The sequence below is a fragment of the Ahaetulla prasina genome, chromosome 4 (genome assembly GCF_028640845.1).
Source record: "Ahaetulla prasina isolate Xishuangbanna chromosome 4, ASM2864084v1, whole genome shotgun sequence".
Lineage (NCBI taxonomy): Eukaryota > Metazoa > Chordata > Lepidosauria > Squamata > Colubridae > Ahaetulla > Ahaetulla prasina.
In genome coordinates this window covers 143617108-143634301 of record NC_080542.1, presented here as the reverse complement: position 1 = coordinate 143634301, position 17194 = coordinate 143617108, and the positions used below count along the sequence as shown (strand labels likewise).

The 17194-nt window shown below is 42.2% G+C and overlaps 1 protein-coding gene across 1 annotated transcript; it reads right to left on the bottom strand.

The window, feature by feature from the left end:
• Positions 1-2666: 2666 nt before the first annotated feature.
• LOC131198709 (uncharacterized) lies at positions 2667-16482 on the bottom strand. Its single transcript, XM_058183640.1, has 2 exons — positions 13902-16482; positions 2667-10462 (listed from the first exon to the last, which is right to left on the bottom strand). The coding sequence occupies exons 1-2, from the start codon at positions 13991-13993 to the stop codon at positions 7495-7497; spliced, it is 3060 nt and encodes a 1019-aa protein (XP_058039623.1). The 5' UTR covers positions 13994-16482; the 3' UTR covers positions 2667-7494.
• Between the last annotated feature and the right edge of the window lie 712 nt (positions 16483-17194).

The window sequence follows — 17194 nt, the reverse complement described above, 5'->3', positions numbered from 1 at the left end:
AGCCCCTGAGTTGTCTATGGCGATTCTCAGTCATCCAGGTCATGATTATCCCAAAGGTGCTCTTTCAAGATGCAACTTTCTGTTTTTTCTTTGAAGATGTTCTCATCCAAGAAGCTCCAACTCAGAGCTGAGGAAGCTTCTTGGATGAGAAGCAAAATGTCTTTTAAGAAAAACCAGAAAGTCCAGCTGCATCTTGAAAAGGCACCTTTGAGACTGAGGATTATTTCTACATGTACACTGGGGGAAGAGAACTTTAAGACAAACTTGCTGACAACTTTTAGGTGAGTGGAAGACATGGATGCAATGTTCCCAGTGAACTAGACCCAGGGTCTCCAACCTTAGCAACTTTAAGACATGTGGACTTCAACTCCCAGAGTTCCTCAGCTAGCTTTGCTGAAGTCCACAAGTCTTAAAGTTGCCAAGGTTGGAGACCCCTGAACTAGACAGTCTTGCACAGGTAGTCCTCGACAGGTAGTCCTCGAGGGTGTGGCCATGGTGGACGTGGCACTATGGCAAAGGGGGTGTTTTTTCCCTTCCTGGGCTCCGGAGGCTTTCCTCGAGCCTCTAGGAGGGTGAAAACAGACTCCCCAGGCTCCATAGGCCCTGGGGAGCTCGGAAACGGGCCCGTTTCCTGAAGTTCCGGTAGGCCCGTTTTTCACCCTCCCCAAGCCTCTGCCCACGGAGCCTCATGGGGACTCCTGAGAGGGGTCGGCTGGACCAGCCAGGAGTGGGATTTGGGGGTTTTCCGAACTGCACAGAATCTTAGCTGGAGGTTCTCCTGAACTCCTGCGAACCCCCAGCAGCCCCAACCCTGGGTCTAGGGAAAATGTGGCCTGGTAGAGTGTCCCATAGAGACCTTGAAGATGGCTGTCAAATTAAAAGAGCAGCATTCCAGCTGCAAAATAATAATAACAATAAAACAGCCTGCAAGAAGGAGTAAGCTTTTGGAAATAGTGGGGAGAAAGAGGAGCTCGTTGGCCGTTTCTGAAGTTAATTTTGCACAGTGCAGACGGCAACACAATACGTGTGAAGCCGGAGGAGGAAACTTGCAATTTGCAGCAAACGGGCTGGTGCAAACGATGGATGTTTGGGGAAATTCAATCAGAGATCAGATATGGCAGTTAGAGGAGGACGCTGAGCAACAGAATATAGGTAGTCCTTGAATTATGACCACAACTGAGCCCAACATTTATGTTGCTAAGTGAAACATTTGTTGTCAGTTTTGCCCTGCTTTACAACCTTTCCTGCAACAGTTGGTAAGTGAACCACTGCAGCTGTTAAGTTGTTAAGTGAATCTGGTTTCCACCGTTGACTTTGCTTGTAGAAGGTTGCAAAATGGAATCACATGATCTTCAGGATATGCAACGGTCATAAATATGAGTCAGTCGCCAAGCACCTGAATTTTGATCACATGATAACGAGGGTGCCGCAGCGGTCGTTAAGTGTGAAAAATGTCAGTCACTGTTCTCAGTGCCATTGTAACTTTGGCCACTAAGTGAACTCATTCATTTTGTTGTTATTAATTGCGAAGTCGTGTCCGACCCATCGCGACCCCATGGACAACGTTCCTCCAGGCCTTCCTGTCCCCTACCATCCTCTGGAGTCAAAATAATAAATATTATAAATTATTATAAATATTATAAATAATTCATTTAGTAACAGAATAATGCTGGAATTCCTAAAGGAGTTATTTTTATCTCTTTCCATTTTCCTTTCTAGGGTTTTACAAGGATAGGGTCAAAAAAGTCAAGATGGTAACCACAATTATGAAACTTTTCCTTCCCACCCCAAAGGCAGGATTTGAATTCATGCTTCCGTTTTGAGTTTTTTGACTCTATCCCTACAGACACTCCTGCTAGGATTGAAAAAAAGCACAGAAGTGAAGACACAGGAAGAAGCTACAGGTGAAACAATGGGAGGATTATGGATTATGGATTATGGATTACAATGGATTATGCAGAATGTTTTGAAGAAGAAGATAAAGTTCCTGCCACAATTTTTTTTTTTTTTTGGGAATGATAACAGATTGTACAGTGAATGAGACTAAATTGATTTTGAATTTAATAACAGCAGCAAGACTGTTGATTGGACAATACTGAGGAAAAAAAGAAGTACCCACAATTGAAGAATGGATATTGAAAGTTTCTAATTTGGTTGAATGGCTAAAATCTCAGCCTTCTTGAAAGACAGTACTCAAGAAAAATATCTAAATGAATGGAAGAATTGGATTGACTATATTCAAAATAGATATCAGATTAAGAGATTTCAGATTGCCTTTGAAAGAAGGATGTTGTTTTTGATTTTAATGGAAGAAGTCAGGTTATGTGAAAGAGAAGGATTATAATTGTGTTAGATTCCAAAAATTTAATGTATGAATGTTTGTTTATTGAACTATACCTTGTGTTTGCTCCGGGAAGTCGGGGAGGAGTCGGGGGTAAGTCGGGGGGGGGGAAGTCAGGGGGGTTCTGGAGGGAGGGGGAAAGGGGGATGGGAGGGGAAAATTTATTTGGTTTTGTAAAAATTTTTCAATTAAAAAAAAAAAAAGAGACGCTGATTCTTCTTTAAAACCAATACCAGGGGGAGATTTTTTTTATAATAATTCCTTTATTAAAGCATTGAAATAAAGAGAATAAAAACTTATGTAAATGAAGAAGATGAAAGGAACACTGCGGATAAAAGATTACACATCACTAAATGACCAAAGCATTTGCAAGTATGATAACATTTGAAGTTCTACCCTTTCCTGATTTGTATTTGTTAAATTTACAAAACTCGGTTCATCCATTCATCATAAGAAATCACCAGCAATCTCTATAAAACACTAACCATAATATTTTGATATATGGTTATTTTGTGATTATGATTAAAAATCAAAAGCAGTGGAAAAGGAAGAAAAGGGGAGGAAGGGGAAAAATTCAGAGAAAGAGGGGGAAAAGGAAAGTAACAATTAAAAAAGAAGAAAGCAATAAAATCAATATTAAAATCCCTTAGTGGGAACTTCTTCCAAATAGCCATGCATTGTTTCCTGGAGAGAAATAGCACAGGTGCGACATATGCTATTTGGGCCAGCACTTTTTAACCCATCAACTTAACGATGGAAAATCTTGTCTGTCTTCCAGGATTCAAATTCGACTTACAGCCACAGTTGAGCCCCAACATTTCTGTTGCTAACTGAGACAGCTGTTAAATGAATTTTGACCCATTTCTTGCCACAATTGTTAAGTGAATCCAGGTGTTGGGGCTGCTGTGGGGTTCGGGAGAACCTCTAGCTAAGATTATGTGCGGTTAGAAGAACCCCCAAATCCCACTCCTAGATGGCCCCTCCCGCCCCGCCCCTCCCTGGAGTCCCCACGCGGATGCTAGTAAGTCCAGGGCACATGTGGAGGCTCGGGGAGGGCGAAAAACGGGCCTACCGGAAGTTCAGGAAGGCCAGAAATGGCCCGTTTCTGGTCTCCAGAGGGCCTCCGGAGCTTGGCTTTGGAGCCCAGGGAGGGCAAAAAGACCATCTCTGCTGTGGTGCAGGAGACTGAGTAGGCCATGCCCATCATGGCCACGCCCACCCAGCAACCAGGCAGAAACCCCCTTGCTTAAATTTTTGAAGCCCATCCCTGAGTGAATTCAGTGCAGTTGTTCAGTTAGTCAACACAGCTGTGAAGTGAATTTGGCTTCCCCATCGACTTTGCTTGTCAGAAAATCACATCGAAAAAGGGGATCCCATGACCCCGTTATATTTCAGTGGCCAAGCGTGTGAATTTTGATCATGGGACCCTGAGGATCAGTGGTGGGTTTCAAAATTCTTTACTATCGGTTCTGTGGGCGTGGCTTGGTGGGCGTGGCTTGGTGGGCGTGGCAGGGGAAGGATACTCTAAAATCTCCATTCCCACCCCACTCCAGGGGAGAATACTGCAAAATCTCCATTTCCCCCAATTAGCTGGGACTCGGGAGGCAGAGAATAGATGGGGGGACGGGGCCAGTCAGAATTTTTACTACCGGTTCTCCGAACTACTCAAAATTTCCGCTACCGGTTCGTCAGAACTGGTCAGAACCTGCTGAAACCCACCTCTGCTGAGGATGCTGCAACTGCCATGAGTGTGAAAAGGGGTCATAAGTCACTTTTTTTCCGTGCGGTCATAACTTTGAATAGTCACTGAATGAACTGTTGTAAGTGGAGGACTAGCTGTAAAGGAAAAATAACTGTATACAGCCCCGACGGCATCTCCCCAAAGGATACTGGAGAGATAGAAAATATTATCTCTGCATCCTTCATGTGTGTAGAATTATGTCCCAGGTATTCTCTTTTTTTTCCTGTGTCTATTAAGGCAAGATGGGAGAACATATTGTTCCTAGTTTCTCAGCATACAATCATTTTCTTCATTTTAATTGACCCCCTTTTCATTTTTATTTTATGCCCAGGGAAAAAGGAGGAAATTGAATGGTGGTGTGATTTCCTGGGGTTAGTAAAAGCAATTTCCTTTCTTCAGAATAATGACAGTTCAGGGTTTTTTCCCTACCCTATAAAGAGGAAAAACAACTGAAATGGATGAAACAACCTGCAGTTGGGCAGTAGTCTAAATAAAAGTGGATGCTATTTTCAATCTTTTTCAGGTTTTTTTATGGGCTAAGAAGGAATGTGGATAACACAAGTGAGGTTTTAAGAGAGAGGTAGTTAGACTAGTTCTTGTTTAATGTCACCACCTATCATGCCACTAGGCCCAAGTGAGGACTGGAGGATTAAAATATATAGGTAGTCCTGGATATATGGCCACATATCTGGGGGTGTTCCTTGGAACCCTGACAACTTGTTTAATGACAGTTCAAAGTTATGTCAAGTATAGGTAACCCTTGACTTACAACAGTTCGTTTAATGACTATTCAAAGTTTCTATAGCGTTGGATGACCGTTTTTCCCACTGCAACATCCCCATGGTCACATGATCAGAATTCAGATGTTTGGCCACGGACTCGTATTTGTGATGGTTGCAGTGTCCCAGGGTCATGTGATCTCCTTTTGCAGTCTTCTGCCAAGCAAAGTCAATTTAACTTTATAGGTTATCTAGTCCAACCTCCCACCCAAGCAGAAGACCCTACACCAGGGGTCTGCAAATTTGGCTCTTTTAAGACTTGTGGACTTCAACTTCAAGACTTGAAGCTGACTTCAAGCTAGCTCTGCTGGCTGAGGAACTCTGGGAGTTGAAGTCCACAAGTCTTAAAAGAGCCAAGTTTCCAGACCCCTGCCCTACACCATTCCTGACAGATGGCAGTCCAGTCCCTTCTTGAAAGCTTCCAGTGATGAAGCTCCCACGACTTCTGAAGGCAATTTTCTGTTCCGTTGGTTGATTGTTCTCGCTGTCAGGAAATTTCTCTTTATTTTTCAGGTTGAATCTCTCCTTGGTCAGTTTCCATCCATTATTCCTTGTCTGGCCTTCAGGGGCCTTGGAAAACAGCTTGAACGCTTCCTCTATGTGGCAGCCCCTCAAGTATTGGAACCCTGCTATCCTGTCTCCTCTGGTCCTTTTCTTCACTAGACTAGCGAAGCCCAATTCCTGCAACTGTTCATCGCATGTTTTAGACTCCAGTCCCCTCATCATCCTGATTGCTCTTCTCTGCACTCAATGGAGAAGCCAGAAACACTTAACAACCGTGTGACTTACTTAAAAACTGCACTGATTCGCTTAGCAACTGTGACAAGAAAGAAAGTAAAAACAGGGCAAAACTCACTTAACACATGTCTCACTTAGTAACAGAAATTTTGGGCTCAAAAGTCAAGGGGGAAGCTGGCAAATCACAATTACATGACATGTCTTGCAAAAGTCGCAAATTGTGATGACCCGCTATGACCATGGCAAAAAAGTTTATAAAATCAGATATTGATGCCTTGCTTAAGAACCATGTTGCTTAACGATGAATTTTCTGGTCCCAATTGTGGTCATAAGTTGAGGACTAGCTGAAGTCTGATCCACATCTCCTAGCTAAGTAATGTGGGTCTCTCTTGGAGTCCCCCCCCCACTTACTACAACTACCTCATTTAATTCAATGGATTTTATCTCGGACTGCAAGTTTATGACTCAATGACCATTGCACCATGTACCATGGTCATGGGATCAAAATTTGGACACATGCCAACAGGTTCATATTTATGACGGTTGAAGTGTCCCAGGGTCATGTGATCCCTTTTTGTAACCTTCTAACAAGCAAAGTTAATAGGGAAGCCAGATTCACTTAATAACCGAGTTACTAACTCTACAACTGCAGTGGTTAATAACTGTGACAAAAAAGGTCGTAACATGCGGCAAAACTCATTAACAACTATCTTTTTTTTTTAGGATAACAGAGTTGCCAGGGGCCTTGGAGATCTTCTAGTCCAACCCCCTACTTCGTGCCTACACCACTTCAGACAAATGGTTATCCAACCTCTTCTTAAAAACTTCCAGTGTTGGAGCATTCACAACTTCTGGAGGCAAGTTGTTCCACTGATTAATTGTTCTGTCAGGAAATTTCTCCTTAGTTCTAAGTTCTCTCTTTGATTAGTTTCCACCCATTGCTTCTTGTCCTGCCTTCAGGTGCTTTGGAGAATAGCTTGACTCCCTCTTCTTTGTGGCAGCCCCTGAGATATCGGAAGGCTGCTATCATGTCTCCCCTAGTCCTTCTTTTCATTAAACTAGACATACCCAGTTCCTGCAGCCGTTCTTCTTATGTTTTAGCCTCCAGTCCCCTAATCATCTTTGTTGCTCTTCTCTGCACTCTTTCTAGAGTCTCCACTTTTTTTTTTACATTGTGGCGACCTCTCTTAGCAACAGATTCAATTGTGGGCCAAAGTCAAGAGCTACCTGTATTTCTTCAGTTACCTTGGTTTGATTTCTGTTGGGTTCAGCATTGAGCCGTAAGCCACAAGAGAGACAACTGCAATAGAAATAATTGCATCCAATCTAAGCTCTCTTATGATTGCAGGAAGAAAGTTCTGATAAAAATTTATGGTTCTCTATTTGCAACTGCAACTGTGACCAAGTTTCCCCCCACCCCCCTAAAGAAGGGGTTATTAAGTTAATTGCGTTAGATTTTTCATTTTTTTTTTGCCATGGTTGTTAAGCAAATCACTGGAGTTGTTAAGTGAATCATGTGATTATTAAACAAATCTTGCCTCATCCATTGACTGTTGGAAACTGGATCGGAAGATCACCAATGGAAGATCACATAACTCTGGCACACTGCTATCATCGGAAAACACAAGCTAGTTGTTCAGTGTCCAACTTTTGATCATGTGATCATGGCGTCGTAAATGTGAGGATCAGTCATGAGTCACCTTTTTTTTAGTGCTGTTGTAACTTAGAACGGCACTAATCGAATAGTTATACCTGTGTTTGGGTGTCTACAGAGTGGTTTTCCATCAGTTTGGTTTAGATTTAATTGCAGTTGTTTTTAAACCCAGTAAGCCTCTATAGGCACCAGGTTTCAAAGGTTATAGCAATTGTTCTTGTAGATATCTACTCTCCGACACTTATATTTGGTCCTCTGGTGGACTTGTAACTTCAGCTGATCTTCCTGTAGCCTTGCTCTGGAGGGTGTCTCGAAGGAGCTCGGGCATGGATTGAGATGGAATAAGCACTGGGTGGAAGTGGTCCTCTTTAATGGAGTAATTCTCATTTGTGGTTTGTTCAACGTGCAGAGTTAGTTCAAAAGGATGATCTGAATTAGACTCCAGTGCCTGGAAATTTCCACTTTCTGGAAGCTGACTGTTCTCTTTGATCATCATATTTGGCTCCAACTCTGTAAATTGTGGATGGCTGAGCCCCAGAAAGTTTTCTGAAGACCCTGAGCAAAAATGACCTATCATGGGTACAAGTCCTGTATCTGATCCAGGTGAGGATTCTACATTCTCTTCTTCCGTCCTTGCTGATACTTCCGTCCCCTTAAAAGTTGAAAGCCTATCAGGGACCCAATTTTCCTCATCTAATGCCTGGGTTTCACCTTTTGCCAAAGGATCTAATAATGAAACATTTCTTGCCTTTAGCTCTAAATCCTGACTATTCACATTGTCCAATTCCTGCTCAGAAAGGATATTTCTGCAAGAAACACTTGTCTCCACTGAAGTATTTGCAGAACATTGTGACATGTTCTCTGTAGATATCTCACAACTCTGAGAACTAGTTAGTGGCAATGATTTTTCAGGTTCCTCAGCTGCGTGTTTTGTATTTGATTGCCTGGGAACATCAAGGCACTTTGATCTAGACTGCATTCTTGTGGGGCTTGAAATCTCTCTTCCCAACTCCAAAGAAACTGTCAAACTGTCCAAGGGTGGAGAATTCCTGCTTTGATTTCCTTTTGAGCCAATTCTATGTGTCACCTCTGATACTTGTGGGCCTGCCTCTGAATTCCTTGTCTGGAGAACTACTCCAGAGTTCTTGTCTTTCTTGGGAAAATCGGGTTTTGATAGGCTTGAGAAATGTGTAGATTGTAAATTTACTTTTCCTGAAAGTTCTCCTAAATCTTTTCTTGGCCATTCCTTTTGACTCTTGTCTTTATTCACTGAATGTCCAAAGAGTGTGAGCAGAGCAGACTGAGCCTTGGGTGTTTTCTTGGTTCCTGAAATTGGCTTTTGGCTGGGAATACTTCTTTGTGTTTTGGATGCAAAAAACTGAGCAAAAGGGTCGTTGTTTTTTTTTAACAGTTGTTTTCTGGAAGACTTTGCTATAATATCTTGACTTGTCTTTATAGCTGGGACACTTTCATGTTCAGCTTTGATTTCCATAGTTACATGTCCTGTCTCCTGTTTTTCTATCAAATGTGGGACTTCACAGGAGGGAAGTATTTCTGGATCTTTGGCAGAAGACAGAAGACTGATATCTCTAGAGGTGTCTTCTTGGAATGGAAGTTCTAGGTTAGGTCCACTGCTGGCTTTTGCTTGTAGCTTTTCGTTTGTGTTTTTGATTTCAGGTTCTGTGTTGCGGGTCAAAGTGGCGTGTTCTTGTAGGCTGTTTCTTGATAGAACTTCCCCATTTTCAACATCATCTGCTTGTGAATTGGATAATGAGCTGCCATCTTCTATGTTCCCATCAGTGGCTGAAGAACTGGTTCTACCTATAGCTTCAGTGTCCAGAGACACTGAAAAGCATGTTAGAGTCACAAACTTGTCTGAAATTCCTCTTGGGCTCATTTCATTCTTTTTATCTTCTTCATTTAAAGGGAGGGTTTCAGGAGAGAGTTGATAGTCCATACTTGGTCGCTCTTCAGGTGGCAATATTTCAGTCACTTCTCCAAGGAACTCATTCCTGCTCATCCAAGATGCCTTTGGTTTCTGATTAGTTTTTAGGCAGGGCTTCTCGCAATGTTCTGTTTGATCGTTTTTCTTTTCTTCATGCCCAGGAGAAGATACCAAACCTTCAGGCATAGATTGGGAGGTTTCCGTATTTTTCAATGGTGCCACCATGGTGTTATAATTTGGTTCATCTACATCTTTAGTTTCTAGCATGTCCAGTGTATTTTCCTGGCTGGTTTTTTGGAGTTTCTTCTTTGATCTCTGCTCCAGTGGTGGCACCAAAGCTGGTAACATTGTCCTGCCTTTAGGAAGAGGTATGGCCACCTGCCTTGGATTCTTTCCATCAGATGTGATCTTCCAGGAGGAATCTTCACCAGGTTTCTTTCCCTGGGAATGATTTTTTGCAAGTTGAGGAGCACACAGTGTTGCAGCTGCAGGTGTTACTGTGGTATGTCTAAGTGCTCCTTCAGAAGATAGAAATGGACCACCAAGGGAAGACCTTTGAAGGTTTAGCGATAAAGGCGTGACCTTGGAAGTGCTTCTTTCAACTTCAGATGTGTTCGATTGGAATCTCCTGGCCTTTTCTAATATTCTGGATCCTATTTTTGTTCCTACTTGAATGCCTACAATTCTTTCATCCCCAAACAATTGTCTGCTTTCCAATGCTTCCTGTTCTTGACTTCCATATATTTTTTTAATCCAATGCAAAACTTGGTCTCCACATTTTGGGCCAATGACTCTTGGAAGTTGGCTCTTCTTCTGTTCCCCAAAACTTTCTGATGTTGAATTATCCACCCAGGTCTTGTGACAACTCCTATCTGACCTTTGCAGAACTATTGGCAAATCTTGTGGCTGTGTTTCCTTTGTTCCACATCGCTCATGTTTTCTGCAGATGTAATTTTTAGCACCTTTCTTTAAAGGCGAGCAGATGGTTTTTAACTTGTCTTGTGAGGTCACAGTGCTCTGGTTATCCTGGAGGTGTAAATTGGAAGGTCTCTGTGGCATTTTCTCTCGGGCCAAAATCCTTCCAGTGGGTCCACTCTTAGTTTTAGATTCTTGTCTTGGATTTGGCTGAGTGCCTTTCAGCAGGAGTTGCTGATGGTTTGGGCTGAGGGTGGTGTTGGGAGTTCTTTTTCCTATAACTTCAGCAAGCAGCTTGGAACAAACTTTGCAATAGAAAGCTCCTTGGAAGACTGAATAGTTGAGCAAGCTGCAAAAAAACACATGGAGATACATGATTATTTCTATTATTTTGACAGCTTAAATACCATCATTTGAAACAAGAATACCACAGCAAGAATAATAATATGCAGTTCACTAGGTGAGGATGAAAGGGACGCAGTGGCTCAGGGGCTAAGACGCTGAGCTTGTCGATCAAAAGGTCGGCAGTTCAGCGGTTCGAATCCCTAGTGCTGCTGTGTAATGGAGTGAGCTCCTGTTACTTGTCCCAGCTTCTGCCAACCTAGCAGTTCGAAAGCACGTAAAAAATGCAAGTAGAAAAATAGGGACCACTTTTGGTGGGAAGGTAACAGCATTCCGTGCGCCTTTGGCATTTAGTCATGCTGGCCACATGACCACGGAGACGTCTACGGACAGTGCTGGCTCTTCGGCTTTGAAACGGAGATGAGCACCGCCCCCTAGAGTCGGGAACGACTAGCACATATGTGCGAGGGGAACCTTTACCTTTAAGTGAGGATGAGCAGACAAGGATTAAGTACTTTATCAATATCAAAGGTTGCTTTTTTTTTGGAAAGGCAACCAATGTGATTTTTTTAAGGAAGAAATTGCCATTTCAAAAATAAAACCCACTTTTGATATCACTATGTCCTGTCCTGGATGACTGCGAATTTTCATAGACATTTACTTTATCAATAACGCCCTGTGTTTCTTGGAGACAAAACCAATAATCTAAACACTTGTGGATAAATGTCAATGGAGATTCTCCATCATCCAGGTCATGGTTGTCCCAAAAGTGCCTTTTCAAGAGGCAACTGGACTTTCTGGTTTTTTTTCTTTGAAGATGTTTCGCTTCTTATCCAAGAAGCATCTTCGGCTCTGATTGAGAATGGAGAGAGAGGACTGCTGGTTTGAAAGAAGGGTGAAAAGAGGCCATCTATGTCAAAACTGAACTGCACCCTCTCAACAGAGGGAGAGGGATACGACATCATCTGTCTCCAATGGACAACACAGATCCTTTCAACAGTACCAAAAAAGACTCCACCCCCATTTGCACCACTCAGGTGACTCTGAGGACACAGGTAAACCTCCAGGTAGCCTCAATGACTCGCTAAAACCATAACCATATAATAAATAATATTTATTTTTAATATAATATTTATTTTTATTTAATAAATATAATATTTATTATATAATAAAATATAACGCGAGCATACAAAACATTTGCTAGGCCAATTCTCGAGTACAGCTCATCTGTCTGGAACCCTCACTGCATATCGGACATTAATACAATTGAGCACGTCCAGAAATATTTCACAAGAGGAGTCCTCCACTCCTCCGCTCACAACAAAATACCTTATGCCACCAGACTTGAAATCCTGGGTTTATAAAATTTAGAACTACGCCGCCTTCGGTATGACCTGAGCATCGCTCATAAAATCATCTGCTACCATGTCCTACCTGTCAATGACTACTTCAGCTCCAACCACAACAATACAGGAACACGCAATAGATACAAACTTAAAGTGAACCGCTCCAACTCGATTGCAGAAAATATGACTTCAGTAACAGAATTGTTAATGCCTGGAATGCACTACCTAATTCTGTGGTCTCTTCCCAAATTCCTCAAAGCTTTAACCAAAGACTATCTACTATGACCTCACCCATTCCTAAGAGGTCTGTAAGGGGTGTGCATAAGAGCACCAGCGTGCCTACCGTCCCTGTCCTAATGTTCCCTTTGACTGTATCCAATTCGTATGGTTTATTTCATGCTTATACTCAGTGGTGGGACTCAGCCAGTTCGCATCACTTCGGGAGAACCGGTTGTTAACTTTCTGAGCAGTTTGGCAAACTGGTTGTTGGAAGAAATCAATAGGGCAGAGAACCGGTTGTTAAATTACTTGAATCCCACCACTGCTTATACTTATATATATTGTTGTGTTTGACAAATAAATAAACAAATGAATGAATAAAAGTAGAAATAAATAAATAAAAATAAAAGAATGCAAATGACCAGCTGTCTGCAAGGAATGTAAATCCTTCCATTCCCCACCATCCAGTCAGAACTGAAGAAGCTTCTTGGATGAAGAAGTGAAACATCTTTTAAAAAAAAAACATCAGAAAGTCCAGTTGCCTCTTGAAAAAGCACCTTTGGGACAACCTGCTGATGAAAAGAAAAAAAAAAAACCTCCCTGAAAGATTTACTAGCCTTGAATGTTAACCAGTTGCCCTCTCCTGATTCTATAGTTAGTTTTGCAAGCCCAACTTTACTATGGACACTGATCATGATCTTTCTATTTGAAAAAGTTGACACCATAACGTGACTCTCCACCTCTTTGAAGGAAGTTGAGGAAATTCTTTCAAATTTTCCAAAAATGGACAAACAACTTCATGGTCAGTTCCCCCTCCAATCATATATCAGTGAGGTCAGCAATCGTTTTATTTATTTATTCATACCCCAGCTTTATTATTATTTTTTGTAAATAATTCAAGGTGGTAAACATCTGTAATACTTTTCCTCTCGTTCTTCCCATGTTCCTTTCTATCCTCGTGAATTGGGCTGAGAGAGGGGGACTGGCCCAAAGTCACCCATATCTAAAGTAGGACTAAAATCCAGAGCTTCCTGGTAATTGGGCTCAACGTCATCCAGCTGGTTTTCATGGCTAAAGCAGGATTATAACTTGCAATCTGCTTGTGATTGGTCCAGAGTCTGCGTACATGGCTAAGGCAGGACTGGAACTCACAGTCGGCTAGTGATTGGGTCAAAGTCACCATGGTGGTTTTCATGATTAAGGTGGGGCTAGAACTCAGATCTCTTGGTGACTGGCCCGAAGTCCCTTAGTCAGCTTACATGGCTAAGGCAGGACTAGAACTCACAGTCTCCTACCTTCTAGATAGCAGTCCTCATGTTGTGACTGTACATTCAGCCACTATGTAAAATTACAGCGATGGTGAATGAGGAAACTTACTAGTGGCCCCATCAGCTGTAGCATCCCCACGTTTGAATTGATTGCAAACGCCTGGCTTGCAATTATAACGTCACAGTGAATCATGGTCACATAATCACAATTTCTGATGTTCTGTGCAGACTTCCGGCAAGTAAAGTCAATGGGGCAGCCAGCAGGAAGTTTGAATTCATGCCACTTTCTCACCACCCCAAAAGCCTGCACTCAGTAGCACCTGCCCATAGCTCTCAACCACAGTTGCTGGGATTCCTGCCTCTTCCCATGTGAGGTCCTCCTTTAATGACTTGCACAATCCTGGCGTTTAAATCAACAACCAGGACTGCTGGAATTGCTATTGCTAACCGATATGGTCACATGACCTCAAACTCTACAATTGCAATGCTTAGGAATGGAAATTCCAGTCCCAACTACCGTTGTAACTTGAGGACTACTGTACTTATATCATTTCTCACCCCCCGCCCCAAAGTTGGCTAATGATGATGTCAACTTTAAAATGTTGTGACTCACCTTAGATTCCTTCTACAGTGCTGGCAGCAGAAACACGTCTGGTGCATAGGAATATTTTGGATAACCAGGCGCTGTGTTGAATAGATCGGCATGCAACATAATGCACATATTTCCTGTGGTTCTACCTGAAACAAGAAGGCAGCAGCAAATCCGGATGTTCAATAAACGATTGGAATTTTTATTGGGCTGATCCATTAAGAATAGGGCTGATAAATTGCACCGCCACCAAAACTGGTGGGGCAAACCACTGTATGTAAACAGGAAGCAAACTCCACACCTATTTGCATTGGTGATGTTACTTATATGGGTAATGAAATGTCTTTAAGAACAACCAAGCTCAGAATCACTGACTCATCAGTAGTGACTCGATCTGTAGATTTACGGAATGCAAAGGGAATAAGGATAGGAAATACAGCTGCTATCAAGGCAATGTTCAGATAAGAGGGTCTTGAACCCCGGTCGCTAAAGTAACTCAGACCCCTCCTGGTTCACCAAAGATAAAGGGAGGGAAAAACACATTCAGATTCCCAAAATTCTGTTTTTTCAACTGTTACAATAAGAGAGACCTATACAGGAAATCCTCAACTCAACTCATCTTATTTAAGACCACAGTTTTGGCCATTTTGTGATCGTCATATAATGAGTCATCACACGGACACACCCAATTGTACAATTTGTTTGCAGCAGTTGTTAAGTGAATGCAGTGGCCATAAAGTGATCGTGGCAGTTGTTAAGTGAGTCCATTATTGGCTATGGGGTGTTTCCCCTCCCCACCCCAAAAACTGGAAGTAAATGTTGGTTTCCAGAAAAAAAAAATTAATTAGTGATATAATGTCAGTGTGGAATCCAGATTCACTTAACACCCTTGTTCTTGACTTAACAACTGCAGTGATTCACTTAACGACTCTGGCAAGAAAGGGAGCAAAAATCACTTAACAAATGTCTCACTTAACAACAGAAATTTGGGGTTCAGTTGGGATGGTGCTGGTAAGTTGAGAACTTCCTGTATAAAGAGGGGCTGGTTGCAGAATGCCCAAATGTGATCATGCAATTATGGGCACGAGGCGAGGAATGCGAACGCTGGATCTTTGAATTTGAATTGTAAGCCCCCTTTTCCAGGGTCTGTAATTTCAGAAAAATAGCTAAGAAACAGCTTGTAAGTCAGGGACTACCTGTATGGCATTTAGTCTTGTTTATCTTGTAGAGAAAAATCACATTTCACTTATTTTGGCCATGTCATGCAGGGGAATCCATTGGAGAAAGGAATTGTGCTTAGAAGAATTAATGGTACAGTTAGTCCTTGACTTACAACATTTTTTTTTACTGACCTTTCAAAGTTGCAACAGCACTGAAAAAAATGACTTATGCCCGTTTCTCACACTTATAACCATTGCAGCATCCCCAGGGTCACATGATCAAAATTCAGCTGCTTGGCAGCTGGCTGACATTTATGATGGTTGCCGGGTCCCAGGGTCAAGTGATCCCCTTTTGTGACCTTCTGACATGCAAAGTCAATGGGGAAATCAGGTTCACTTAATGACCGTGTTACTAATTTAACTGCAGCGATGCACTTAAAAACTGTGGCAAGGAAGGTTGTAAAACAGGGCAAAATTCACTTAACAACTGTCTCACTTAGCAACAGAAATTTTGGGCTCAATTATGGTCATACGTCGAGGTCTACCTAGTGAAAGGAAAACAGGCCATCAAAGAACACAGTGACTGGACACCATCAAAGCTGACCCCAGCCAGATCATTGAGCAACTCAAAGAAGCATGGCAAGATCTGGAGTTCTGGAGAGACGGGGCCTATCTAATTGCCAAAGAATTGGACATAACTGAATGGATAATGTCGTTATCATTACTACTTTGTAGAGCTGACATCAAGAGAGGCACGGACATAAAAGTCGGGATAATGGCTGGAACAGTGCAATTGAAGTTCCTGCTGTTTTTTTATGTGCAGCACAATGCACAAAGGAGAGCTGGAGATCACAGGGCTGGGTTAGCGCCCTGAAATTGGGATCTCCCACAAAGGCAGACGGCCAAATTTCCATGACTTTCCGTCAAATTTGGACAATTCAAGAGTGAATAATGGATTGTCAGTCATGTTAGCTAGGAAGTAGATGCATGTATCATGATGTTTCAGAGCAGGAGTTGGACTGGTCTAAGCCACCTGAGGTCCTTGGGCCAATCATTAGGAAACAGTGAGTTCTAGTCCCGCCTTTGGCATTAATGATTTTGGGACAATCAATAGGAGATGGTAAATTCTAGTCCTGCCTTAGGCATGAAAGCTGGCTGGGTGACTTTGGGCCAATCACCAGGAGACTGGGAGTTCTAGTCCCATTTTAGGCATGAAAGCCGGCTGGGTGACTTTGGGCCAATCACCAGGAGACTGGGAGTTCTAGTCTCACCTTAGATATGAAAGCCAATTAGGTGACTTTGGGCCAGTTGTTCTTTCTAAGTCCAACCCACCTCACAGAATTATTGTTTGTGGGGAAAATAGGAGGAGGAAGGAGTATTATTTACAGATCCCTCACATCCAGGACATAAATTGTTTCAACTCCTACCCTCAAAACGATGCTATAGAGCACTGCACATCAGAACAACTAGACACAAGAACAGTTTTTTCCCGAAGGCCATCACTCTGCTAAACAAATAATTCCCTCAACACTGTCAAACTATTTACTAAATCTGCACTACTATTAATCTTCTCATCGTTCCCATCACCCATCTCCTCCCACTTATGACTCTATGACTGTAACTTTGTTGTTGGCAATCCTTATGATTTATATTGATATATTGACCATCATTTGTGTTGTAAATGTTGTACTTTGATGAAGGTATCTTTTCTTTTATGTACACTGAGAGCCTATGCACCAAGACAAATTCCTTGTGTGTCCAATCACACTTGGCCAATAAAAAAATTCTATTCTATTCTATTCTATTCTATTCTATTCTATTCTATTCTATTCTATTCTATTCTATTCTATTCTGTTCTATTCTGTTCTATTCTGTTCTGAGGACTCAGATTGTTGGGGGAAATATGCTGACTCTGTAAACTGCTTAGCGAGGGCTGTAAAGCACTGTAAAGCGGTATATAAGTCTATGTGCTACTGCTATTATGCATTTTTATTGCCTCAAGCTACCTATAAAGTGAAGGCAGAATTCTTTTTTTGTTTGTTTGTTTACATTTATATCCCGCCCTTCTCCGAAGACTCAGGGCGGCTTACAATTCTTCCCCTACTCTTGGCCCTATTGAACTGCGGGTGAGTCCCATGCAAATCAAAGGCTCTAGCC